Source organism: Chanos chanos, chromosome 11, assembly GCF_902362185.1.
Source record: "Chanos chanos chromosome 11, fChaCha1.1, whole genome shotgun sequence".
NCBI lineage: Eukaryota > Metazoa > Chordata > Actinopteri > Gonorynchiformes > Chanidae > Chanos > Chanos chanos.
In genome coordinates, this window is record NC_044505.1 from 15,017,616 (window position 1) to 15,045,288 (window position 27,673).

General features: G+C 40.8%; 2 protein-coding genes across 2 annotated transcripts in view; one reads left to right on the forward strand and one right to left on the reverse strand.

Moving 5' to 3' along the window:
• The window catches only part of pax5 (paired box 5), a 33,137-nt gene extending 27,107 nt beyond the window's left edge, over window positions 1-6,030 (reverse strand). The window contains exons 1-2 of the mRNA XM_030787947.1: window positions 5,988-6,030; window positions 1-130 (exon numbers count right to left, since the gene is read on the reverse strand). The exon at window positions 1-130 is cut by the window's left edge and continues 36 nt beyond it. Of these exons, the coding sequence (XP_030643807.1) occupies window positions 1-130; window positions 5,988-6,030 (173 nt within the window). The remainder of the gene's footprint in view (window positions 131-5,987) is intronic.
• A 14,815-nt stretch (window positions 6,031-20,845) lies between these two features.
• Window positions 20,846-27,673, forward strand: part of zcchc7 (zinc finger, CCHC domain containing 7) — a gene marked incomplete at its 3' end in the record, with an annotated part of 50,378 nt that continues 43,550 nt past the window's right edge. Inside the window, exons 1-2 of the mRNA XM_030787727.1 lie at window positions 20,846-20,875; window positions 22,548-23,172. Of these exons, the coding sequence (XP_030643587.1) occupies window positions 22,569-23,172 (604 nt within the window). The remainder of the gene's footprint in view (window positions 20,876-22,547; window positions 23,173-27,673) is intronic.

Here is a 27,673-nt window from a genome sequence, read left to right on the forward strand (position 1 = left end):
CTGAGTTGTCTTGAGATGTCACAGGGTCTGACGCCCTGATGGGCCAGCTCCACTATCCTCTGTCTCACCACGTCCGGCAGGGGACGGCCGTTCACGAACACCCCTCCTAACTGATTCACCCCTCCGTGTCCTGCGGACAGACAAAGAGAGACAGAGAGAGAAGGAGAGAGAGAGAGAGAGGGAGGGAGAGAGAGAGAGAGAGAGAGACTGCTCAAACTCTTGTTGGAAAATGGAGGAGAAAAAGTGAGTGTGGAGTGATTTGACTGAACATGTTCAAAACGTTTATTTCTTATTCCGTGTGTGTGTATGTGTGTGTGTGTGTGTGTGTGTGTGTGTGTGTGTGTGTGTGTGTATTTGACCCCGGGGTTACATCACTATAGTTTTCTTGCCACTCTTCACATTTGAAATCTACCCCCAGTGGTCAGAGCTGTAATCACCTGTAGCCTCCTTACACGACAGCACAGGATACCTTGTTCCAGCGTCTAGTGTTTTGTTCCGTGGCACAAGTGCACAGCCATTTGAAACCAAAAATGAAATGCTTATACACTACGCTATATGGCCACATCGCTCAGCCAGATACGGTGCTTAAAAAATATACGCACACGGTATGGCGTCGGTGTGAGACTGAATCACCCCATACATTTCTCCCATTGAATGGACATCTCATATGTGCAACACAACAATATAACAGCAACACCGTATGCAATAGATGTATTCCATCCATGCTGTGTGTGTGTGTGTGTGTGTGTTTAGTAAAATATTCTCGTGCTGGAGTCCATATGATAATCCAGTTACTCCACCATATTAACATAGTGATTGCTTCAGAGAGAAACACACACACACACACACATACAAACACACACACACACACCACACTGACTAAAAAGGGGGGCTTTGACTTAATCTTGGCTACAGGGGTAATTGATCTTAAATATACGCTCAGCAGGAATGTTGAACAATACTCACTGCCTCCCCGACAAAACAAACCAGAAAAAAGAAGAATAAAAAAAAGACTGGAATAATGGAAGTCCGTTTTATTCCCATACGGATGATCCAGAGATTTAGGCTTTGAGGGGAAAAATGAATAAAAAACTATTTTAAAACAAATGTGTTTTTGTAAATGTTTAGCAAAACAATGATGCTCTGTCTCTCTCACACACACATTGTTTCTCAAACCATCTCTCTCTCTCTCTCTCTCTCTCTCTCTCTCTCTCTCTCTCTCTCTTCCCCTCTCTCTCTCTCTCTCTCCCTCTCTCTCTCTCTCTCACATTTCTCTCTACCCCTTTCTTCCTTTCCTCTTCCTCTCTTTCCATCTCTCTCTTCTCACTCTTTTTGTCTTTCCATTTTTTCTCTTTTCACGTTGTTCCTTGGGCCACTTTTTTCCCCATCCCTCTCTCTCTCTCTCTCTCCCTCTCTCTCTCCATCCCTCTCTCTCTCCATCCCTCTCTCCCTCCATCCCCCTCTCTCTCTCTCTCTCCCTCTCTCTCTCCATCCCTCTCTCTCTCCATCCCTCTCTCCCTCCATCCCCCTCTCTCTCTCTCTCTCCCTCTCTCTCTCCATCCCTCTCTCTCTCCATCCCTCTCTCCCTCCATCCCCCTCTCTCTCTCTCTCTCCCTCTCTCCCTCCATCCCCCTCTCTCTCTCCGTCTCTCGGGCCGGTGTGACTCTGCCGTAACCAGACTCACTCTGTGACACGATGATGTAGTTGGAGAGTCAATCGTTTTGATTGATTAGTCAGTGGTCGCGTTCATTAGGTTGATTGACAGTTCCCAATGCTTTCTCTGTCACCCCAGCGTAGACCCACCAGCAGTCCTCACTGCACATAGAGCAAAACCTCTGATGTCCCTTACCCACAAACCAAAAGTTAATCAACACAAGTCCAGGTACAGCAAAATGTCAAGCTTGCATGTACACCTTAAGGGCTACAAGGGGACATATTAAACCTAGTTTAAATCAGAAATGCCAAAAGCGTCATGTTGTGCTAGGGCAATGAGCCCTGTGCCCCAGAGTTGAACGTAGATCTGTGTTTAAAATCCACAGACGCTCCACTGTAGACTTGAACCAGCACCCCCTCCATCAACCACTCCAGGGTCTCTACCCACCAGGCTATCTGTGGTCCTGCTCAGAACCTCTGTGGTCCTGCTCAGAACCATTGTTTCTACCGCGTTTTCGACTGACGTTCCATTCCGTCAGCGACCGCTTTGGAAAACGGTGACTTTTTCTTCTTTTGTTGTTTTTGGCTTATTTTGTTGTTTTGAAAAGTAGAGAAGAAATAACGGGGCAGTGAGACGTTGAGACTGTGTTCCGGACACAGCCGTGTAGGGGCCGGGGGTCAGCGATGCTAAAATGAGCACAGAGCATCGTCACACCAGGCCGGGCGCTGGACTGGTTTGACTGGGAGGGAAAACACAGATTTACGTTGGACGTCAATGCTTTTTTTTTTTTTTTTTTTTTTTCATCTGGCAATTTTTCAGTCATGTGTGTAGTTCAGAGCCTATTAACAATGTTTCCTATGTTTAATCCAGGTTTAAGGTTATCGAGTTATTTTGGTACAACATTGGTTCAAAGGTAACCCGATTCTGTGAGAACACGAAAAGCGATACCATGAGAGACGCTGAAAGAGAAGAGTCGAAACAGAAGAGCCAAACAACAACGACAAGCCTTTTGGCACCGTCCCAGAGTTGTCCATGACCACACCGTCCAATCAGCATCGAAATAATAGAAAGACAATGTCTAGAGAAATGTTAAAAAAGAAATGTTTAATTCAGAGTGTTTTTGTGTTTCGTTGAGCATTTCTAGGAGGGGCATGAGGAACCCCCCCTCAAGCCCCCCCCCCCAAGCTCCCCCTTAGAACAGGCCATTTGATAAGGATGAAAGGTATTTTAACAGGATTAAAAAAGTATTACAAAAACACAAGGTTTGGTCAGTATAAGAGTAAAACAAACTAACAAACCTCAACATATCTGAATTCACTAGCTGTAGTCTGTGATTTCAATATATTTTCCAACAGCAATTGTAGATATGAGAGAGAGAGAGAGAGAGAGAGAGAGAGAAAGAGAGAGCTGGAATTACTGAGGAATCGTCGTTGCGATGTGATCTATAGTTTTCACTGTTTTTTTTAATATGGTAGGCTTATAAATCGAAGCGTTCCTGCAGCTTGGATTGATTTAGTGGCAGTTTCCTTTCGGAAATACCGCGCGCGGCTAAAAGACATTCATGCTCCTCCATCCAGAACATAAGCTCGATTAAGCGACCCTGTTCCATTACGATCTTTTATCTCTGCGCGTGGAGGCCGCACTTTCAGGGTTTGTGGGATGGCTTCCGATTAATGCTTTCGAAAATAGGGGAAAATAGGAGACAAGAAAGTGAAATGTGGCTCCGCTTTGAAAGCAGACAAACAGACACGTAGATTAAAAAAAAACGGATCACGCGAAAAAAAGGACTGCTTGAAAGCTTAGCAGCAGAAATAAACGAACATTGATTTATATCGACGATTTAAAAGAACTCAGAGTTTCTGAATTAGGTTTGTTGTTTTTAATAGTCTTTTCAGGACAAACCATTGTCCATACGTAATAGCCTATGATTAGTTAAAATGAGTGACTTTCGGAATAAGTTTGTGCATTTTTAGATATATCTCAACTTCATTTTTTTTTTGTTTACCTCTTAACATAAATCAACTTTGCTGACTTTATCCATAATATATTTGCTTGTCATGGTAACAATGTGCGCAATTATTATTATTATTAATATTATTATTTTTATTATTATTTTTATCGTTATTATTTACAAGTAGGGCCATTGTACTCCATTACTGCAGATCCATTACTGCAGATAGGTTCTCTGACCATTACTAAATTGTTTAATTTATCACCTTCTCTGCTTTTTTAATGTAGTCACGATATTTAAAAACTATTTTAAAGTATGAAATTTGTATACTCCGTTTTAATGGTTAACCCTGTCATAAAATAGCGAAATTGTTTGAAGTCTACTTTGCAAGTTCATTTTAAAAAACGAAATTGACAATGGAAAATTTTGCGTTTCTCGTGTCCACACAATTTCGTTTATGTTCCGATCACAGGGGACCACAATAATGAGACAGATTTTTAAAATTATAATTTTCTTACTCACTTAATATAAAGTGAAAAACATCGGCATTCAGACTGTTAATGATAGCTGAAAAATAAAAGATGAACAACACAATTCGTATAACATTGGCAGAAAGGTAATGTTAATGGACATTTGTTACTTATAGCTCTATTTAACCAGTCGGCCGGCGGTGGAAATATCTGAACCTTCAAGACTCCTACAATCCATATCACTAATCTTATCGAGATTATTTCCTCTATCGAATGAATTTTTGTTCTTTTAATATTGTCACTGAAACAGTTATAAACTTTCTCTTTTCTCCTCTCTGATTTGTATTTTTCCTTTCTCTCTCACACACATACACACACAAACACATACACACACACGACCCCCCACCCCCACCCACCCACACACACACACACACACACACACACACATATATGCACGCGCTTACCCGCGCACGCTCCGAGGCTCACTCACTCATACCAGTATAATTTCTTTTCAAAACCAGCCATATAGTTCAGCGTCACAGTAAATTCTTCAAGCTTTCGTGGACCGTTTGACATTTTTGGTGTAATCGTTTTAAAGATTCTTCGCTCGTCTCCTGGATGTGGATTGTGTTGGGGGAATGAGAGAGATTGTGTCGGTGAGGAAACGGGATTCGTTCTAGCTTTTCAAATGTGTACGTCTAATCCAGCGTCTCATTCACCGTGCGAAAAGATGTCATTTCACATAGCAGTGTGTGTGTGTATGTGTGTGTGTGTGTGTGTGTGTGTGTGTGTGTGTGTGTGTTGGCTCAGCTCGTGAGGTTTTATTCAACGATAAGGGGGAGGGAGTCAGAGGAAGAGAGAAAGAGAGGGAGGCTGGAGTGAGAGAGTGGAGAGATTCCACAATTGTATATGTGATGGATGATTGACAGGTGACTCAACTGCAAAGAATTTCTGGCAAAGAAAGAGTAAATCATCAGTTTCAATCAGTATAAACCAGGAAATCAAGTAAAGGTCACAAAAATGTGCATCAACCGACGACTACAACAACAATAACAATGATATTATTATTATTATTATTATTATTATTATTATTATTATTATTAAAACTTTTAATCCGTTGGCCTGTATTCCTCACAATTAGCGTTGTAATAATTTATAGAAGGCATGCCACATAAACCATAAGCAATAAAAAATAAATAACAATAAACTGTATTTCCGTGCAGGAAACCGCATTCCAATAAGATATTAGTGCTGTTTCAAAGAAAAACGACAGAAAGGAAAACTGAGAAAAAGAGAAAGAGAGGGAAAGTGAGAGAGGGCCTTAGTCTCTGGTACCCTGTGGGACACATGCCCGCCATGTTACGAATGAATGAACAAGTTTCTCGATGATAGATCAACTCACTCTGTGATTCAACTCTCCTCACAGGGCTGTTTACTGAATTATTAACCGGATATTTACAGATACACCTTTGAGTTTCGAGTTAGATGCGTGTTGTTCTCTCTACCACGGGTCAAGTTCAGATTTTTTGTCCGCTGCCTTGTTGCCCTTGGCCGCTGTCTCTTCCCCCCATCCCCCGGGACACAGACTAACAAGAGGCAACCAGCCCTGGAGCACTCACCATCACACAAGGACAACACATCGGCAAAATTACAACCCGACACATCACCACAACCAAATCAGACCATGTACACACCAAAACAGAAAAAAACAGAGGACTATACTACAGTTACAAGACAGAAAAGTTTGTCAATGAAAGTGTCTAACTTTGGGCAAACTGCTTCTTTTTTTCGTTTCAAAAGTTCACTGTTCTTTAAAAGCAGCAAAATGAAGGTTTCTGTCACAGATTACCTAGCCAAACCATTATACATAAATACTAGACACTAGATCAGAGAGTTCGGTGTGAAAACTTACTGTGCATTGCTGCGAACGGGTCGTGTTTGCAGTGGATTTCCATCGGTTAGGTCTCGCGGCAGAGGCAAGGAGGCCCTCAAGGGTAAAAGGTTTTCTCGAGGCCCTCTTAGTGTGTCTCTCTCACGCGACGATAAAGGTTTGTGCGTAATTTTGTTTCTTGATTTTGTCCTCTCGAGCAACCTAAACGTGAACCACTTTCTCAAAAGGCCCAAATTAAACTTTGGTCTGTTAACGCAGGATTCGACCTATGCGTGGTCAAAAAATAAATAAAAAAAATTTAAAAAAAATAATGGTGAAAACTAAATAAATAGCCAAATTTACAAACAAAAAATTGTTTTCACGGATGTTACAGTTAAGCTATATTCAGAATAGTCATAGGGGTTCTCTCCTTGGGACATTACCGTCCTCAATGAAAGCGCTGCAAAAGCGGCCCCACGTTTAAGAAAAAAAGAAAAAAAAACTGACACCAATCCTTTCAACGGGACACGTTTGAGCGACAAATTTAAAATAAGAGAGAAGTCCTAAAAAGTCCAAGGAGATATAAATTAATGTTCAAAACAGTAAAAGTTCATTTAAATCTGTCCGTAAATTCATCAATTCGTATGTGGATCTCGTTTCTAAACCACGGAATCCTCGACTTCTCGCTCCACTGACCGTGACCCGTGAACTGTGACTAAAGACTAGGAGAGTAACCACGGGATGGTTGTGTCGAAATGCTACTAACCGTGACCCGGTCTTTGCTATTTAGTAAAACCCCTGCACAATCCTCACCGTTTCCATGAGGATAAAAAATCGCTATAAATCCAAGATATCAGATTTTACTTAATAAGAACATCTTTACCTGGAACGCGTGCACAAAAAACATTTCCTCAGTTTTTCTCGTCTGAAAAATACATAGATAACTCCATTAGCGCAAATGTCCTCAAAAGAGGAATGAGAATTTAACTGTAGAAAAGCAAAATGTACATTTTAAAAGGCCACAATTAAAGCGTCTGTCAAAAAATAAATATAAAAACGGGTAGCACAAATATGATGAAGTGTCGATAGGAACTTGAAAAATGTTATCCTTTCTTTTCGGCTACATCAAGTTCACTTTTCTCTGTAGTTGCTTGAACCTGGATAAAATTCCTCTGAAAGCCCGAGTGCTGCGTGTTTGTGGTGGAATGTCCGTTAGTCACCGTGAGAGAAGATGAATTTAAATCCTCCAGATGGTTTTCCTTTTACGTGAATGCTCCGGTAATGGGAGTACGGGCTCTGGTGAGCTGCTGTACGGTGTACCTTGCGCCTCAAGTCCTTGCCGTGCAAGCACAGAGCGAGCGCACGGCGCGTTTCAGAACCTGCTCTCGTGTGGACAGCGCCAAAGCTACAGCGCCCTGGACCTACCACTACGCCTGGGCCCTGCTGTCAGTCAGACGCAGCCTGCCAATCACAACTCCGCGCTTCGACTAACTCAACCACCCAGAGTTGCGCTCAGGCGGGGACTCTACTGATTGGCTCTCATCAGCCTTGTGTGCGAGTGACGTGCTACCCTAAGTGTCCACTGACAAATGGAAGGTCTCGACTTGCAGCAGATTTTCTGCCGTCGATGATCTTAAGTTTAATTTCAATTATGCGAGTAAAAAAAAGGCTGCTTTTATATCAATTTGTACTTAATTCATTCGTGTATATATCAAATTGTTAATTCATTAATCACTGGATTAATTAATTAATTAACCGTCATACACACAATGTGGAGCTTCCACTGAACAGCAGAATAAACCCGTCTTTTGGAAGACCGTGCTTTCACAAAGTGAAATCTTAAACTATATGAAAATGAGCTGAAAGATTTAAACCGAATGGCTATGTATCCCTTTTTAGCCCTAGCAAATTAATTACGTTTAAATAGCAGCCATGCGGTAAGAGAAAGTCAATCATACGCTCAAAAACAGAGTTGAAAAGATTATCACAGCATTAATTTACAAGAACAGCATTTACTTGTATAAGGGAAAAATGAATAGTTCATGGCGTAGCATGAAATTGCTATTCGAAGCTAAACTTCTGCCTTTTCACTTAATCGAGAACCCAAATCGTACCCCTTGCCATATCTGTATGACACGGTGGTATGTCAGAGCGTTCCAGCCATAGAGGTGCAGAGGAAAAAAAACAGTTACATTCTGTGTAGGATAGCATTCTTTGTATGAATTAAACGAGATTTTTATCTCATTTACTTCAGTTTGTGTGCCTGTACTAACGGTAGCTCCCATCCCCTCACCGTGCTGGTGCTGATAGTGGTGGAAAAAAGAAATTTTCTGGCTTCACTGACGTTAAACTGTAACGGTTGTTCTAACTGTTGATGACGGGGAAGATGATTATGACGGTTAAACTTTGAATGTCACAACTCAGTGTAACACAAGGACTTTGCTGACATATTCCTCGATTGATTTGTTCGAAAGTAATCGTAAAAGTAAGTCTAATTTCAAATGTGAAGAACCTGACATTTGTGTTACAGTGAGTAGTATTTCCCATGTTCGGAATCACTAATTTGGAAATACTTGTATTTTGTCAGTATTGACCAGAAAATACCATTTTGTGCATGATCTATTGTAAAATAATGAAATAATATGGGCCTTTCCAAATTTAAGTTCAGTTATATCGTAAGTCGACGCGATATATATGATCAACAGCTTAAAAATTCACACGCTTAATAGCAACATTTTGCCAAAAGCCAGAGATTTTTTTCCATTAAGGTTAATATTTGTAGGTTTGCGTGCCGTCTTTGGAAAAGGACACTATGCCAAACTATAACACAGTTCAAATTCAGGCGATTCCTAAAGGAGGAATCGAGGTTCATTAAAGAAAAGCAAGGCTATAGATTTGCTTCCTTTTCAGGAATCAGCAGTTTTACATTTGAGATTTAATTGACCAACTCTAATGTCAGAGGAGTTTTCTGTCTTTGTGATAGGCTTAAATACTGTTTTAAATACAGAGGAATTAATAAATGAATCCAGTCTCTGCTCTGCAACGCACGAGTTTCATTCTCTCAGGGGAGATCTGCAACTCCAGCGGTGCGTGCGCCGCAGGGACCACGAGGGGGCGAGCATCACGCTTTGAGCTCGGGTAGCATCGCCCGCTCTCATACATACAGGTCCACGCGCCAGTCAAAGGGCGCTCTCAAGTTGGCACGCTAAGGCCAGGTGACTAAAATCAAAATGGAGAAATACGACAGTTACAACATTAATGGTTACATTACACAGCTGATATAAATCTAAATCTGACAAAAAAAATGTTTGAAATTAGGCTGCTCTAAACAATGAATTCACGGTTAATACATTTTGGCGTGTCAGTTCTTTCAGTTTAAGATATGGGCGAAAAAAACAATGCTTATATGTTCTGAAACAAAACACTTGGTTTTACAGCGTCTCGATTTTTTTTCTTGGAGCAGTTTATTATCGGTTTCTGTCTGTCTTGGAAGGTTTTTGTGGCATTTGGTTAAATGGCGGGCTGAGGATAAATCATATTCAGTTATGTATTTGTTTTTTAATAACCACTAAAAACATTATTTGTGTAGATATAACTCATCTGATCCTATGCAGTCTGGCCCTTAAATGTTAATCTGGTCATGAGATATTCTACAGTGCGTGTGTGTGTGTGAGAGAAAGAGACTTCAATCACACTCCAACTAGCTGTGTATCATTTAACGTGGCAGCTTATTTCATGATAGCATTTTGCAGTGTATTTCGAGGCTAATGAACGTCTTCTTCTCCCAAACAAAAGTATTGTTTTCAATCACACAGTCAGCTCCGTCGAAGTCTAATCTCTAATTGTTTGAAAGTAGTTTCCCAAAACAAAATTGCTGCCTTTATCCCGTATTCGATTTGCAAATTAAATACGCAGGCAATTAAAACTTAAATTCAACCAATCATGTATACAAATTGTTGTTGCTGCAGGCCCTGGAATTCGGAGAAAACTTCCATCAGGATATGAAGCACTTAATCCCGTAGTCCAAATTCATTACCATAATTCATTACTGAGTTGGTGCGCTCTCGCGCATTTGGGCGTTTTTTAACTCTTTGAGAGAATTTGGAAGAGTGATAATTATTTGGAAGGCGAATTCAGCAACGATGAAGAAACGTCACTTTGGTTTTTAGCAGCGGGCGAGGCCATGCGGAAGCTGAAAGATTAATCGCCCATGTGAAGTCTGCGGCGAGACATATTACACGCCTTATGATTGTACGTCTAATGAGAAACCCATATCTCTTAAGTTAGGCATCATTTGAAAAAAAAAAAACAAATAATAAATAGTGTGTATTGGCTGTGAAGTTGACTTGCGAAGTCTCACGCAGCTAATGAGAACAGGCCAAAATGTTTCAACAAATTTACCAACCAGTAGATCTGTTCTATTAGAAATCAAGAGAGGGTTGTTTTCACAGTCGAAATATTCGCCGATTTAAGTAAAGTAAAAGTAATTTTTACTTTTACATTTGTAGAAATTTGAAAGTCAAACTTAAATACAGAAAAATGCCATGATATTGTGATTTCTCAAATTATATTATTATAAGTGAAGAACGAAAAAAAAGTGGACGTTCGGAGGCAATTCTTTGATAAATGACGTAATGTCAGAGGATACGCATTTCCGCAAACACGTACACGTTATCCTTTACATTAGATTAACAACAGAAGAGGTATGCGTCAGAGTTTATACGGGCTAATGTACAAAATGTATCATCATAGTTCTCTATTCAGTAAGAACACTTGGAAGCCTCTGAACTATTGGCACTTGAACCAATAAGGCATTTGCATGGACTCCAGTTAAGAACCAGCAAAGTATTTGCGTGCACCATGATAGAAGTCATGATATAAATGCAGGATGAAATGCCCATACTCAAAAAAAAGCATATAACCTCGAATGATATGTGATATTTTGTGTGTTTAGTCCATAGATCACAGGTTTTGATACTCGATTCTGACTAAAAAGCCACTATGTTTTTAAATATAAAACCCTTCTAAGACATTTATATCCAGAAGTGCGGGTAAAATAAGATTTATGACAACAGAAATGAGTTTGGGCCAGAGCGTTATTCCTTTCACTATGGCTCACCACCACGCAAGGGAGGAATTTGGAGAAATTGATCCTGTTTTTATATTCCCAGTGCCTCAAAAGGCCAAAAAGCATTTATTTTATAAGTATGCAGCCCTACGTCTGTGGCGATGATAATGAGGAAGACCGCCATTTTCATTTGTAGAATTATAGGCATGAATGTTAGCATTATCTCTTTTCCGACGAGTAACACCATCAAGTTTGGTATGGCATCCCTCCTCCGCCCTTCTTCCCTTCCTGTTATACGTCCGTGCAGCATCCACAGAGCGCAAAGAGACCAGCGCGTGCTGCTGAATAGACTGCCTCTGACAGTGCAAGAGTCATGAGCGCGAGCTGCAAGTAAACAATTCTATAAATTATTTCACGGGTCACAGGCGCAGACGGGTGACGTGCACTCGAGAGGAGATGGGCGGGCGGGGGGGGGGGGGGGGGCAACCCTGAGGGTGCTGTCCATCAGCTAGCCCTGAAGCGATTAACGAATATTTGGACCAACCTTGACTCCAGAAAAAAGGTATAAATTAATGAGGCTTTTGATGACGTACGAAGGGAAACCACCTATAATACTCTTATAATTTCTTAGAGGAGTAGCACTGCACACATACGCAACCACACTCAAGATGGCTCGGGGAGTCACTGTTTCTGAAAATAAAAGAACGTCTAAAACAATGTTATACAAAGCATGGCCGTGTTGAAGAGACACGTCAATATGAAGGTGAGGTAATGTACTAAATCTACATCAGATGGGTAGGTAGGAGGTTTCGGTTAAGTCAGTCTGTTGTCGAGTTCCTTCAGGTGGCATGCGCTAGGCCTATGCGCAGTTTTATGAAAGTGTTAGAAAAAAAATCATTAGCATGTGATGTTAACAGTGCTTGATATACGTAATCTTTTATATTTATTTCATAACACTACATAACAAGCAATAGCTTTATCACTTTCTTGTTCTCTATACAGTATTTCAGACCATAAAACAACTTTCAGCTCCCAAATGGCGAGATATTGAAAGCTGAGTTACAAACGAAAGATTACAGTTTCAGGACAACATTTGCAACTGGGCGGGTTCTTTAAAATAGCACAGCATTCAAAAAGTTTTGCATGGTGTATATTTAGTGGTCCACATATTATAGTTACCACACAAACTGACTCTCTTCTCTTTTCGGGTAACAATGCGACACTAAATATATAATGATCTACAGGAAATTATACAAGGCACTAACGAAATAAATGAAACTAGGAGATGAGTCTGTGTCCTTTTGTAGCTAAATCTGAATTCTTATGTAGACTGTCCACTGCTAGGCCACAACGGAAATGAAACCTACATGATGCAAGTCATTCAAGGTCACTATGGCCCTTTGCTTCGTTAGCCTACTTGTTGCATGAAGGGATGTGGACGTTAGAGACTGCAGAATAGTGAACAGAAATCTTTTCAAGTACACAAATTTCTTTTTCATTTTCTCCACTTTTTAACTTCATTTATTCTTTTCATTTTTGTTTATAGTGTTTCAGGAAAAAACGAGATTACATTAACGTATGCTGTCAAGGTCAAAAACTTGCATATTAGAGACGTCTTCTCAAGAGAAGTTAACGAGTATTAAGTTGTATGGGCGTGTGTGCATACACGTGTGTGTCTATTTAAATAAAAGTGCAACTGCCACTTGAGTTGAATGCAGCATGTTCAATTAATTAAACATTCGTAATACCTAGGTTCTTTTGACTTCTGACTTCTGACCGGGAAATTTTGAAGACGTTTTGGTCTCTGTATAAACCTGGGCCTACATGGTTATTTCCATGTTGAACAACAATCGGGTAGATAAGTAGGCAACAGTAGGTCTTTTTCATCGCTGTCGATCGATTAGGCTACTGTTTCTGCGCACAACACAAGCGGCGATGGTCTTCGATTTCCTTTTCTGTGTTTGACTTGAAGATTCTTGAGATGTTCATAAAGGCGATTGCTCGGCAATGTGAAACGTTGAACAGCTCTGTTTGGTTTAAAAGCTAAGAATGAGTGTACTTCATCACTTTTCGAAAGCTAACGCCTCTTGTTAAACACAATGGTTTCTACCACACATGCAGTTTCTTGTTAGTTTCATACCGAGATATCCGAAAGTCTTGCTCTTACTACTGTGGTCTCAAGCAACCCTTCAAGATTACAGGCCAACAGCCGAACACAGACCTCAAAGAAGCTTTTAAAAAGCTCTACAGAACTACTGTTTTCACCGACATAAATATATAGACATGTTTACATTACGTCTTCGAATGAAACATTATTCAAATCACTCAGATAGTGATACTGTCACAACTGCCCTGACCTCTTATGTCAGCTGAATCTCAGCGAATCTCAAACAAGCTTAAACATTTACCAAACTCCCAGGAAAGTGTTTTGAAGTACTCAGAAAAGGACAGAAACTTAATAACTTCATAAAAAAATAGTTTTAAAAATGACTTTAAAAACTTACTTAAACGTGTATGTAAATGAAGAATGTCACCAAATGGAGACTCCTTAAAAGAGGGCATATGAGTCGAAACAAAACTGCAGCTTACGGTTCTGAGCATGACATACGTTGTGCAATTCATCCTTTTCTTTTTGTTTTTTAGACAGCTTTAGTCAAAAATTACGGGGTTAGTAACTGAACAGAAAATAAAGGCCATACCTGACCGTCCAATCCGCAGTGGTGGACCCTTTTGGTCCATGTCCTTGCTTGGCGCTGGAGCTTGAACAAGGGGATGAGCCAGGAGAAAAAAAAAGGAAAAAGAAAAAAAAACTTTTCTGGTCCTATATCCTCCCTCTGTCTTTTTTTCACTTTCTTTTTTGTGTTGTGGAGGTTTTTGGTGAGTTGTGGTTTGAAATAATGCGACCCTTCCGCTCCCTGTTGTGCCGTTGCAAGTGCTCAGTGAGCTGCGACTAAACGTTTTAGGTGGAAAAGGGACTCCAGAGGAAGCGTGAAATGATTAAGGGGGAAAGTTAGAAAAAAAGAGCCGCTCTCAATGTGCGCTCATGTCCGCTCTCTCTCTCTCTCTCTCTCTCTCTCTCTCTCTCTCTCTCTCTCTAGACAGGGCAGCTCGTACACGCGCCTGCACATCTGTTACACTTTTTGTTACACTTTCTCAGCCAAACTTTTTTTTCCCTCAACCCATCTCTCTCTCTCTCTCTCTCTCTCTCTCTCTCTCTCTCTCTGATTTGCACGTTTGAGCGCGTTGAGGAGTTGAGTCCACAGCGACACAGTAAATAGCGTAAAGCAGAATGCTATAATACGACTTAAACTGGATAACTGTAATAGAACTTTAACTAAAAATCCAAGAATCCGGTAAACGATGGCCAACGGTACAATTCCAAAATCGCGCCACTTTTGAAATGCGTTCTTTTACAAACTTTGGTAATTGAATCGGACTTTCATCTCGAGGGCTAAACACATCTCTTTAAAAATAACAACTAGGAATTCACCGCTTACAAATTACATAAAATTAAATACCGTTAAAACTACTGCCATTTGATCACTTCAGTCATATCAAATGGTCATTACAACAAAACACCAGTAAATGGTCGCATCTGTATTTACGTGTCTTCGACATCAAGTGGAGTGTGTTGAAAATAATGGGCCGACAGATCTTATTTTTGTCTCTCAGTTTGAAATAAGTGCAATTATCGCTAGCATAAATCGCTAGATGGGCAATATGCACTCAATATGGGTGCATATTGACCATCTCCAGTCACAAGAATTACATGGCCCTCACCCACATATATATTAGACACTGCATGAAAAGGAGGACCTACTGCATAAGCAGAGTACCCCAAATACTCAAATATCCCTGTAAAACATTTTGATGCCGATGAACTTCAGTACCAACATGTAGGCTTCTGCAATGGTTTAAGTACGTGAATGGGGCCCTCTCTGTAGTTTCTCGTTCATTTTTCTGAGGAGAAGTATTTACCGTTTCTTCAAGCGCCAGGCTCAAAGACATAGCGTTCTTCTCTTTATGTGTAACAATGCAATATTGTGAATGCATACTGCGAGATGACAGAAGATTTGAGGTCCCAGAGTTCATAGGCGACGCAGAGACAATTGAGAGTCGAACAATGCAGGAGACGAGCCATTTTCTGCAGTTAGTTGTCGTCTGCTGCTAAGGGCCTGACCCTACTGCACGGGGTGGAAGGGAAACAACAAATGTTTCTCTTTTGCCCGCGCCTCAATAATGACTTGTACCATTGAGAGAGTCGCAGAAGCAACACAATGAGGCCTTGGACTATATTAATTTAACATTAAGTAGCCTTTGGGTAATTGTACATATTATTTGCCTAAGGTCAATTATTTAATTACAATATTTTTTGAACCCGTAACAAGAAAGCTAGCTGTGCAACGAACGCCCCGTGGTGTGGATTAAATCCAGCAGTGCTGGCGCCTTTTGGGCGATGCGCGTGGTCAGCTCATCACGCGCAAATTTTTCTGTGGTTAAAACTCACTCTGACGTGACCCGATCTTACGGTTAGACAGCGAAACCCTCACAAGGGAGTATAAGTGTGGATTTGCTCTCCGGAAGTGACTGTTGTTGTCTGTGCAGGTGGATTGCGGTCGCAGTTGGCCTCAGGCAATATGCCTGCCTGAATAAACCCGTCTTACTCTGTTTTATGATAAACCCACAACTGAGTAACACGAATGTGTTCCAGTATTCAAAAAGACAGTAAATGCAAGATGGGAAAATATAGGTTTACTTTGTCCTCGTTTACACGTAAAACCGTTCCCCGTTTCAAATGTCAGTGCGTTTCCAAAAGGCAGGGTATTGGAGTTGAAGCACAAAATGTCTTAGACTCACAAAGAAAATAAGCCCTTATACCATAAACAGAAGTGGAAGAGCGCAGAATTAATAGACTTATTTTCATTTTCAAATAGCCTGTAGTACTTGAATTTGCGTTGCCGGCTCGAGACGAAACGGTAACATCGTGTGATCTAATTAATACGTTATTTGACTAATAACTTTCAGCGTATAAGAATTAAAAAATTATTATAATACAACAACAGTAATATTAAATTTGAGTTTGAAACACAGACTTGACTAAAGTCTTACACGTTGTTTCTCCGTTGTGTCAGCTATATCCGTGGTATGAGCTAGTATTTCTAGCGCAACATCCTGAGGTTCCACATTTAAAACACGTGGTATTTAACTGTCAGGTCGACGTTCTGAATAAGCATTTTGAAATGCAGAAAATGCTAAAATCACGTTATCCTTCAGGTTCTCACTTTTGAAAATTCAGTATTGTTTCTATATTACCACACTATTACACACAGTAAAAAATGCTAACTACTATTATTATCATTATTATTGTTGTTGTTGTTGTTGTTATTAATATTATTATTATTATTATTATTATTATTATTATTATTATTGTTGTTGTTGTTGTTGTTATTACCTGAGTATTAATTTGTTGTTGATTTGGGGGGGATTCAATACCCGCTATAACCACTACTAACTGACGCTGTTGTCATCATAAACAGCAAGACTATAACAACAACAACAACAACAACAACAACAACAACAGCAACAACAACAACAGCAACAACAATAATAATACTAATAGTAATAATGATAATAATAATAATAATAATAATAATAATAATAATAATAAGAGCTTACTACTACTATTACTACTACTACTAATATTAACTGTCGTGGGCAATAATTATAAGTGTTATGAATTCACGATACAGAAAGGTGTTTTCTTTTAAACCAATAAATTTCGAAGTGTAACTTTATAGTTTTCACTGACTTCACTGTCAGACAATAGGCGGCTGAACCAATCCTTAAAGTGGACTCACGGGTCAGTTAAACTAATTTTTTGTCGTCTAAAGTGGTATTTTGATGGGTTTTTTGTATTTTTGAAGATTAAACATGTCTCAAAAAAAGATGGTGAGAAAGAGGAAGCATTGGTAGCATACTCAACTTCATTAATAAGCCATGTTAGGTCAAATAAGGTTCTTTTCTAACGCACGCCATATACAGTCTATGGGTTACTCTCAATTCCTCAATCAAGTTCTCGGTCTCTTTGGTGGATTCATTTTTTTAACGCGTTTGATTAATTACGGTTATTTTGGTGTTATTTCAGTTTAAATATGAGTCGGTCAGAATCACTGCGTTTCTTCTCACTCTTAATTCAATTACTGCAGTAATTAACGTGCAACGGGTTTAAGGAACTCTCAGTAATGGTAGTGTGACCCAAGCGTAGCCCGGGCGGAACCGGAAAAAATCGCGTTAGACCGCAGCGCAAGAACCAAAGGGGACAATTAAAACATTGAGTAAACAAATAAATATAGAAAAATCAATGACATTAATGAGGCCTGTGATTTTATTCAAGCGACTTGTCTTTAATTTGAGTGATGAATAGATGCTGACCAACCAACCAACTCCCACAAACAAGTTTTTTTCTCCATCTGTCATCTTTAGACAAAGCATAGGGAAAAAAAGCCATAAGTTAAACTGAACTGTAATACCGGTTGTCTTCTTTCCAGAACCTTCTGATGAGAACATACATGCATATCACCTGCAAATATGCCAGACATGAGGACATCATTTCACAGGAGAGTTTTAAACAGCCAACATTTCACACGAATGCAGGCTACTTTAATGTTCAGTGTTTCTTTACACTCATAAATTAAAAATCATGTTAAAACTGGAATGCTGGAATTATTGTGAAATCACTGTGTTTGGGTAGAGAGACATTACGTAAGAAAATAAGCTAAGAAAATGTTGAAGTGTCACCCAAGCTGCCAAATGCAGTTGCTCGAATGGTCTGCAGTGTCTCCTTTTAAATGTCATCTCCCCTCTGCTTTGAAACCCATACACATTAATTCTCTTGTCATCTGCTTTCCTGAAAGATTCTCAGACAATAATCAATTCGGAGACTATTCATCTTGTTATTTCCAGCGGGTTTTGTTCACATAAATCAAAATTCAGTTTAATTTGTGGAATGAAGATACTGTTGGTCTACTGTTTCTCTCATGTAGAGCAATAGCAAGAATATTCCAGAGGTTTGCCCCCCTCCCCTCCCCCTCCCCCCACACACAAAACATTCCTCTTTTCCACCAATTCCTTTCAATTCCTTTTCCTTCATTTTATCTCCTTGATTAATCATCAACTTGATGATAACATTGCCGTTTGTATTTTTTTTTTTTTTTGACGACATGCAAAAATTCAGAGCACAATAATTCAAATACATTTTGAAGAAAGGTCAGAAATACATATCTTAATCCTTGCCTGCCTCTCATCGACTGGCGAATGTCAGCACCAAACACCGATTTCATTCTTTCGTTTTTTTCCTTTTTATTCTACATTAAGCCTTTATCTTTGGATCCATGCTTGTGAAGTCATATGTGCATCACTGCAAAGTGTCCACTCTTATGAGCTAAAGATTTTTTCCCATTCCAAAAACAAATTTTATTTTCCTCAGTAAGTGTATAAGGTATTATTAGATCAAATATATTTCAACGGTTTTATTTAGACTAGACGGAGATTTGACACTGATTTCTGTACTAGCCCGTGTGGCGTGAGCGTCAGCTTTGTGGTCTAAATATCACTAAATAAAAATAGCCTAAAATTACCCGTGTCAAAAAATGAGTCAGACCTGCATTTTGTGACTTAAACTGTGAAGATCTGAGCCGCAAAATCATGTTACTTAAGAGGGTTCACTATTCACCATGACATGGAAAAGTGAAGACCTGGGTGGACACGTTTGGCACGACACCAGGGTCAACAAAAGAGAACAAGACTTTGCAACAGTGAGCTTTTTTGTTCTCACTACAGTGACATGTGTTCCAACATGCAGGGGTCAAATTGTAACTTGGCATCCAGGGTGGACCATCCAAAATAGTAACTGCAATTGTAACTAGTCATTTCGACAGTACTGGATATTACAGAGTTTCACATCCACTGTTAAGTCATTTTTAAAGGATTAGTATGAGGCATTACTGCGTTTAATCTAGGACCATTTTTTTTCTCTCTCTCTCTACATGAGTGGTCTTAAAAATTCAGAGCATTTCCATTGGAATCATATTTACATTATGAAACATTAAAAGCGAAAAGCTATTGTTTCTATATATATGCAGAAATATCTATACATGCATACATACTGTATATGTGTGTGTATGGGTGTGTGTGTGTGTGTGTGTGTGTGTATGTGTATGTGTGTGCGTGCACACACATAACATGTATGAATGTGATGAATAGAAACACATCACCTTTATCATACAATCAAACTCACGATAACTATCCTTGGCTTTGTGATAATATCATATTTATGATCTACACGGATAAAAACAAACTACAAAGAGTTCAGTCTTTTTAAAATACACTTTTACACTTTTACAACCTAAAAAAGAACAAAACAGCAATTTAGTATAGTAGCTTATAGTATGAAAATACAATTTCTGAAAGTCAATAAACCACAAAAGAAATGCAAAAGGACGTGTCAATGTCTACATTTCATTAGATTTTTAAAAATTATTAGTTATAATGCGTGTCCGTTCAGGCTATTTATAAACTGGGTTATTACAACGGCATATAATATCTGAATAGAAGTGTAACAATCATTTCAATGATAATTGCATGCCGAAATATTGATCACGACACAGTAAGAGTCAATGTCACACTTGAATAACGCACTTGAAGTGTATAGTGGCATAGCCATCAGCACCATCAGTGCAAGGACAGGAAGCAATGGCCATTCGACTTTATTTCACAAATGAAAATCTTCGTCATGCAGAACAGCCATGTGGAATCGGAGATTGGAATAGGAAAAGGCCTGGATTTTCGCTCACGACTCCATCTTCAACACCCGACTGGTTTGAATTTGTGCAGATTAACTTGTGAGCGCGTGCTTGCCGCTTCCTTTTAAAACAATAACAGTATTAACGGTCGACAAATGAGCCCAAAATCATACTTCTCAAATCTCAATTTCAGCAAAGCAATGAGGCATTCCCATCTCTCCGTCTGTTTCTTATCCTGTGGCTTTTCGAGGAAAAGAGGTAAATGTGGCGGACTTTGACCCTCAAAGGGAAAACTTAACCTTTCGAAGAAAAAAAAAACGCTCTCTTCTGATAGCCTTTCCTAACAGTGACACGCATGGAAACGCCTTGAGAATCAGATGGCATATTTGAATCAGTCACCTGCCAGATTGAGTGCCGCATAGCCTTTAATGTAACGATATGGGAATAGAGAAAAAGCCTAAACGAAGAAAACAACGTTGAAAACCCATACGCTTTTCTTATAGGCAACTACGTTACATGTATGAAAAAGGAGTGAGTTTTTCTTTAACATTTTGAGTTCAGCCTAATGGAAACGACAGAACCAAAGTTTGAGTAGGGTACTTTCTTTTTGGCCAATGGCAGACCTACATAGTAAGATTTGAAAAAAAAATATTTTTAATTTAAAAAAGTATATATATATATATGTATTTCTTTTTTCCTGCACTGTAAAACTGAGATTTAGAAATACTTTATAGTACGCTTTTCCGCAGTTGACGTACAGTTACAGCGTTGCTAGGCTACATAGTAACCATACATTCAGTCCTCATGTATAAACGTTATCCGTTATGAGGTGAATCAAATTCCTTAAACGTACAACTGAATTCGACCATACATGAAGTCACACTACACAGCAGTATCATGTTGCCCATCTTCCTTTGTAGCATACGCATTTAATAGCAACATTCACGGTTCTCAGGAATAGGGAATAGTTGGCCAACTTTTTTTTGTCCCTAGACGCCGGAAGTCGAGTCTTCTACCCTCTGTCTTGTAGTGCTGTGAAAAATTTTGGAACTCACAAACAGGTTGGTCAGCTGTGCTTTGAAGACAGCACGATTAACATGTCGAGTGTTACAGGCAGATATGTTTGAACAGATGTGTCGTAAATATTGTGGTTACCATTTGGTAGCGTTTACTGGTTAAAATGCTTCTGTCATTAGTGACCGGCAACTGCATGAAGAAACACGTGGATAGCGGTATGCTACATCTGCTAATTTATTAGCTTCTTTACTACGCTTCGTGGTACACATAATATTTAGCGAGGTATGTTACCTTTACAGACATGATACGACCTGAATGACGTATTTCCCAATCCCGACAGTTTCACCCTGTTCATGTCGGTTGTTATTTTGGATTCATTCGATTACTGTGTGGCTAGTTTGTTAGCCAGCTAAGCCTTTATCTCCACAACTGCTACTCAGTTTCCCTACATTGTAGAGGATTGATTTAGTGGTAAAGTTGAAAGGTCATGTAGGAATACTCTTATTTGACAGCTGACACAGTCAAGCGTTTTGTCGGCTGCTTGCTGATGCATCGGCATGGGGTCGATGTAATGGTTGATGCAGATTTGTGGTTAGCAAGTCAGTCAGCCAGGTTGTCTATAGTCAAAACATTTACATATGCTGCAAAACGCATCGTGACAATCTGAAGTATTGAATGACGTCGTTGTGAGAACTGTCTGGTGAGAAAATAGAGCGAGATTTAAGTGAGGGCTGAGTGATTCATTAATAAACCAGTAATGTGCTATGATATTACTATATGTTGAAACACTGCGCATGTGCTGAGGGCGCTCAGAATTCTCGTAAGTACAGTTCCCCCAACCAGACAATCTGTAGCCACAGCACTGTTCTTAAGCCTGTTTTTCTTTTTCTTTCTTTCTTTTTTTTTAAACCCCCTTATTATTCGCTGTAATGTCTCCAAGAGGATTTACTGTTGATCATAGACCTGGACTTTAGGGCAACGGCTGTCTCCACTCGGTAATTCCGCACAGTGTCAATAAACGTGTACTAGTATGACAACTGCTGTCACTGGGTTTCTTAAGTCCTCTATGTGGCCAGCACTCAAATGGAGCAGAAACATCCGAGGGACCAAATGTGGATACTTCTCCCGTCCCTAGATGACCCGCTTTCGCTGGCTGTTGTTTATTTTCCTTTGAGCGTCGTATTCCCCAGTCGCTGGGTTGTGACGGGTCGCCGTGGCGACTGCGTGGCCTCGGGTTGCGCGTGTTGGGGGGGGGGGGGGGATCATATCCTGCCATGATGGAGTGGACACGCAGGAATGACCAGAGCAATGAGCCAGGAGTGAGAGAGAGGGCTGGTCAAAATATGTGTAGTCTGTATAGGGAGAGAAAAATGGAATGATGGAGAAAATATGAGAATAAAACAAGAAAAAAATGCAGAAAATGGAAAAATAAGATAAGGATATGGCTGTTTCAGAGTCATTGTCAATTTTTAATGACTTACTGTAGAGCGATACTTTCCAGACAACGTCTTGTGGAAAGTTGGCTTTTGAGACCATAAGTACACTATGAAATTTTGATGACTACTTATTCCTTAATGATTAAAAATATCTCACCATATTGATACAAAAATATAAATATATTAAACACACACACGGGCACACACATATTCTGTTCGTTGCCTCGAAATTGAACACATTAATTGTATGATGATGATGATGATGATGTTTCATCTGTAGGGCTTTTGAAGGCTTCTTGACATGTTTTCTGGTGACCTGGACCGGGAGGAATATGAAGACGAACTGTACCGTGAGGAAGATGACTCGGAGCTGTCCGAACCAGACAGTGACGTGGAGTTCCACCTTTACTCACAGCTTCACTACAGCGCTGGGCCGGACGGCCTGGAGGAACAGCCAGACCAAGGCACCATCGAGTCAGACCAACCCCACGCCCAACAGCCTCAGACGGGACAGAAAGCCCAGAGCACTCAGCCGCAACCCTCATCTCTCTCAGAGGTCATTGTCATCGACTCGGGGCCGGACGTCATCACGCTGTCAGACAACACGGAGGAGGAGGACGACGACGACGGGGTCTGTGCTACGAAAGGTCAAAGGTCACGACCCTGCAGCTTAGCGCATAAGACGAGCAGCACCCCTCTGCAGCCTTCCTGTCCCGTCGGCGCTGAGGATGGACAGTCGGATAGCTCTGATGACACTTTGATTGTCTTAGATTCGGAATCAGAACTGGACTCAGAATCTGATTCAGACCACCTAGAGAACTGGATGATTCTGGGCAAAGATAAACAAAAAGGAGATCGGAGTATTCAGCTTAATCTTTCTGTACAAGCTGACAGGAGCACACCAGGTAAGACCCATGTGTGTGCGAATGTGTGTGTGCGAATGTGTGTGTGCGTGCGTGTGTGTGTGCGTGTCTGTGTCTGTATGTCTGTGTGAGCGGAGATGTAAGCAGGTAATGTTCCCTTCCCTTCTGATTTATACACATTTAGTCCTCCTCTGCATTTTAAACATTTAATGTCTGTTGTGTGGACATAGACCTTAATCTGCATGTGTTTGTGTGTGCGCAGTGAGAGTGAGAGAGAGAGAGAGTGTGTTGTGTTGTAAAGTTAATCTGCATGCGAATGTATACATGCAAAGGAAGCAGTGAAGGAAATCTTTCTTCACGCATTGAAATAAATAAAAAAAACAGAAGCAAACAAAACAAACCCCTTGTCTGACAGAGAGAGAGAGAGAAAAAGGGAGAGTGTGGGGGAAAGAGAGAGAGAGAGAGAGTGCGAGAGAATAAGCATGAGAGACTAATCATAGATGAATAAAAAATGTCTTTAGCAAATCTCTCAAGATCTACACATTAGACTAACCTGCAACATCAGCAATCCCTCTCTGCTCTTCCTCTCCCCTGTCCTTTTTTCTATTTTCCTCATTTCCATTTCTTTTCTCTGTCCCTCCCTCATGTTTGGACTCTTTTTTTCTACACCTACTCCCTCGTTTTTTTCTCTTCTTTCTCATGCTCGTCGTCTCTCTACCTCCATCTTTTCCTACATTTCTCTCTCTCTCTCTCTCTCTCTTTCTTTCTTTCTCTTTCTCTTTCTCTCTGGTCCACTCATTTGAATTGCACAGGGTTTAGTGTCTCTGGGCTGCTGTTTCTGCAAGGCTGACCAAGCTTCACTGGTTCATGTGCCTGGACCGCTCTTTCACTCCTTCTCTCTCTCTCTCTCTCTCTCTCTCTCTCTCTCTCTTTCTGTTTCCCTCCACCCTGACCTGCTATTGTTCAAACAGAGAGAGAGAGGGATGAGAGAGAGAGAGAGAGAGAGAGAGAGGGGAGGAGGACGGGGCGTACGAACAGTTTCTTTCTCTTCTTTTTGGCTCCTCGCTTCCTCTGATCTCTGGGGCTTGACCCCTCACTGGAAGACGGGGGTCACTGGTACTCTGTGTGAGGAGCTGCTGTGATGGTGGTGCAGCTCAGGGTGGTGGGTGGGTTTTTTTGGCTTTGTTTTTTGGATGGGGTTAAGCGTAGCAGTGAGTGAGGCGATGAGACTGCCAGTTTAACTGAACGAGAGACTGAAACGTCATGTTCTATGGCCAACATATTAAACTGAAATAAACGAGAAATTCCAAAACAGGGCGTAGTTATACACAAAGACAGGGATGTTTAATTACACATGCTTTTAAAATGTCACATTTTGTTAAATTGAACCTGCTTTCTTTATTCTTTACCTTTTGAGGGCTCTCAAATAAATACACACGTCCAGCATAAGGTTCTTCTCCTAAAAGTAAATCAGAATGGTCTCGTATGTAGTCTGCGTGCTTGAGCTTGGTTCTTTTCTGCGGCTCTTGGTACGCACACCTCTCACCGCACATACACACACCTCTCTCTCCACATTCGCACGCCTCTGCCTCCACATACACACACTTCTCTCCCTCGGTTTGGTACCTGATCAGCACAATTAATCAGATCCCTGTCCTCATGAACATAATTTCTGACATAGTTTATCTCTGAGAGAGTTCATTTAACCACCTTTAACTCCTCTTATCTTGGGACGTAAGAAGGGGCTGGTTTAGCAGAATGTGAAGAGTGCCCGTAGGGATATGATTTGCAGCAGTAAATGATTATGCACCCACATACGTGACTTCTTTTTTATTTTTCCTCATATCCATTCATTAGTTCAGGATGTGGGAAAATGTAGTTTGTACAGTCTACACATTTTTTATCTGCATTAATGGAAATTACTTGATGGACAGGATTTGTGTGTGTGTTTGTGTGTGGGGGGTGGGGAGAGAGAGAATTGTGTATGAGGTTGTAAACTGATTTTGATGGAGTTGCATTGTTTTCCATATGTGTGTGTGTGTGTGTGTGTGTGAGAGAGAGAGAGAGTGAGTGAGAGTAAAGCGCTTAAGACAGTGGTGAGTAATGTCATAAGCTAGCATTAATCTCTCTCTCACTCTGTCTCTCTCCACACACGTACACGGCTTCTCCGAAGTTAAGAGCCAACGTGACTGGCATGAAATTTTCCTCTGGTTGTGAAATAAAAAATAAATCAAAGTGATCGGATATGCTGTCTGCATGCTTGAACTTGGTTCTCTTCTGAGGCTCTAGGTACACACACATACAACTCCCTCGTTTAGCTACCTGATCAGCACAATTAATCAGATTTCAGTCCTTATAAGCATGATTTCAAACAGAGGGAGGGACGGGGGGGGCGGGGGGGAGGCAGAGCTGTGAGTGCTATTATAAACTGATTTCTGTGGTGGTACCGTTTTTGTGAAGGTAAAAGACTTACACAGCACTGTCTAATATAATCAGCCAGTGCAAATCTCTCTCGCTCTCTCTCTCTCTCTCTCTCTCTCTCTCTCTCTCTCTCTCTCTCTCTCTCTCTCTCTCTCTCTCTCTCTCGCTGTGTGTTTCTGAATAGGTGCAAGCATGGAATTCATCTTTCACCTTCACACACATTCTGTCTTGTAAATATTTTCTCCCTGTAGTTCTTACTTTCTCTCATAACCATACATTAACACTCTCATAACAAGATACTCTACCTTACAACGTGTTAAACAACACACACACACACACAAACACTGTCTTTTTGTCAGTTATCTGTCACCACCATGCTGATGCACAGACAGTTCGGATGGGCAGAAGCAATGACAAGTGAAAGAGAGAATGAAGAAGGGAAAAAAAAATCCCCAAATCCTTCCTGTATATCCTATTTATCCTTACAGTCCAGTGGAGGGATACCAGTCTACCCCCCCCACTCCCCATCCTTACACACAAACACACACTCACCTCTCACATCACACCAATGCCTGTACCAATACCCAGGGGCTGTGTGTGTGATTGGGTTGGAGTTTTGGGTCGGATGAGGGGAAGTGGGGCACTCAAACCCCACTCAGATGGAACAGGAAAGAAGAATAAGGGTTTCCAAAACCCCCCAAATCTACAAAGAGCCCCACCAGAGAGACAGAGAGAAGAGAACGTCTTTTTGGGGGGGGGTGGGGGGGGGGGGGGGGGGGGGGGGGGTTGGGTGGTATGAGGAGCGGCTAAACTTGAATTGGAGTTGTTGAACCTTGGTCAGTGGTCTCATCCCCCCCCCCCCCCCTTTTTTCCTCCTGCCCTAACTCTTTGTTATCCGCTTGGCTCTTCTCTCCTGTCCAAACTTTGTTCTTAGCTTGAGCTTGCCGATAACAGTTGGGCCTGGTTTTTTTTTGTTTTTTTTACTGCCTGTATGTGTGTCAGCAAAGAATCTTTCTGTGTGTGTGTGTGTGTGTGTTTGATTGTCGCCTCACTGAAATTTTGGTGGACAAGGTAAGGGTTTTATCTCTTTGTCCTTTTCTGAAGTGGTTCGCTGCTGGCTTTTTAGGCTCCATGTTTTTGGTTTTTGTCTTAGTTGTGTTTTGTGAATGTGTGTATGTGAGTGTTTTTTGTGCGTATGGTCTATACTTGGTAGTGACCTCCTTAGCCTTTGAGTCTTCTTGAAAGTCATCACCTTAACCACGTCTTCTCTTTGTCTCTACATTCTTCTCTTGCCGTCTTTGTGTTTTCACTTTCGTCATCTCTGTCCTTTCCATCCCCCAGCGGCTGTCAGTCTCTTATTAATCACATTGCATAAAGCTCAGATTATAAGGTAGCATTCACGCTTCCTCTCCATGTCCCTGAAAGATTAGATATTGTCTTCTGCCCTCTTCTTAGACAAGTTCTTCACTTCCGTCAGTCTCAACACTACTCTCCTTTCTTCTCTCTTGGTGGTTGACTTTCTGAAAAAAAGACTATCAGTGGAAACATGCTAATGGGACACCATGGCAGTCATTTTGGCGGGAGACATTCTCCCGTTAAGAGAGGTGATATTGTTTGTTTAAAGCAGCATCTTAAGTCAGTTTTTTTTTTTTTTTCCCCCCTATTCTGAACGAGTCAGTGTGCGAGTGTTTTAGCCGGCTCTAGTAAAGGCACCTCGACTGCAGCTGACGGTTTCAATAAAACAAAGGATCGGATTTACATGGGAAATGTGTATTTCCACGCTCCGACGGCAGAAAGTTTTCCTCATTAGGGCTTGATGGATGCAGAAATGCTTCATATTTCTCCCTCTCTCTCTCTCTCTCTCCCTCTCTCTCTTTCTCTCGCTCGCTCTCTCTCTCTCTCTCTCTCTCCCCCTCTTTCACACACACACACACACACACACTCACACACACACTGGACCCTCTACATGCATATATGAATGTTGTATGTGAAGTGTGGGCCTTTTCTCAGCCTTATGTGTGTGGGTGTGTCCACACCAGCCTGAATATGAGACAGTGTATATTTGACCCTGTGAATGAGTGTAAAGTTTTTCCACCTCTGTGTCTCTGAGCATGTATGTTTT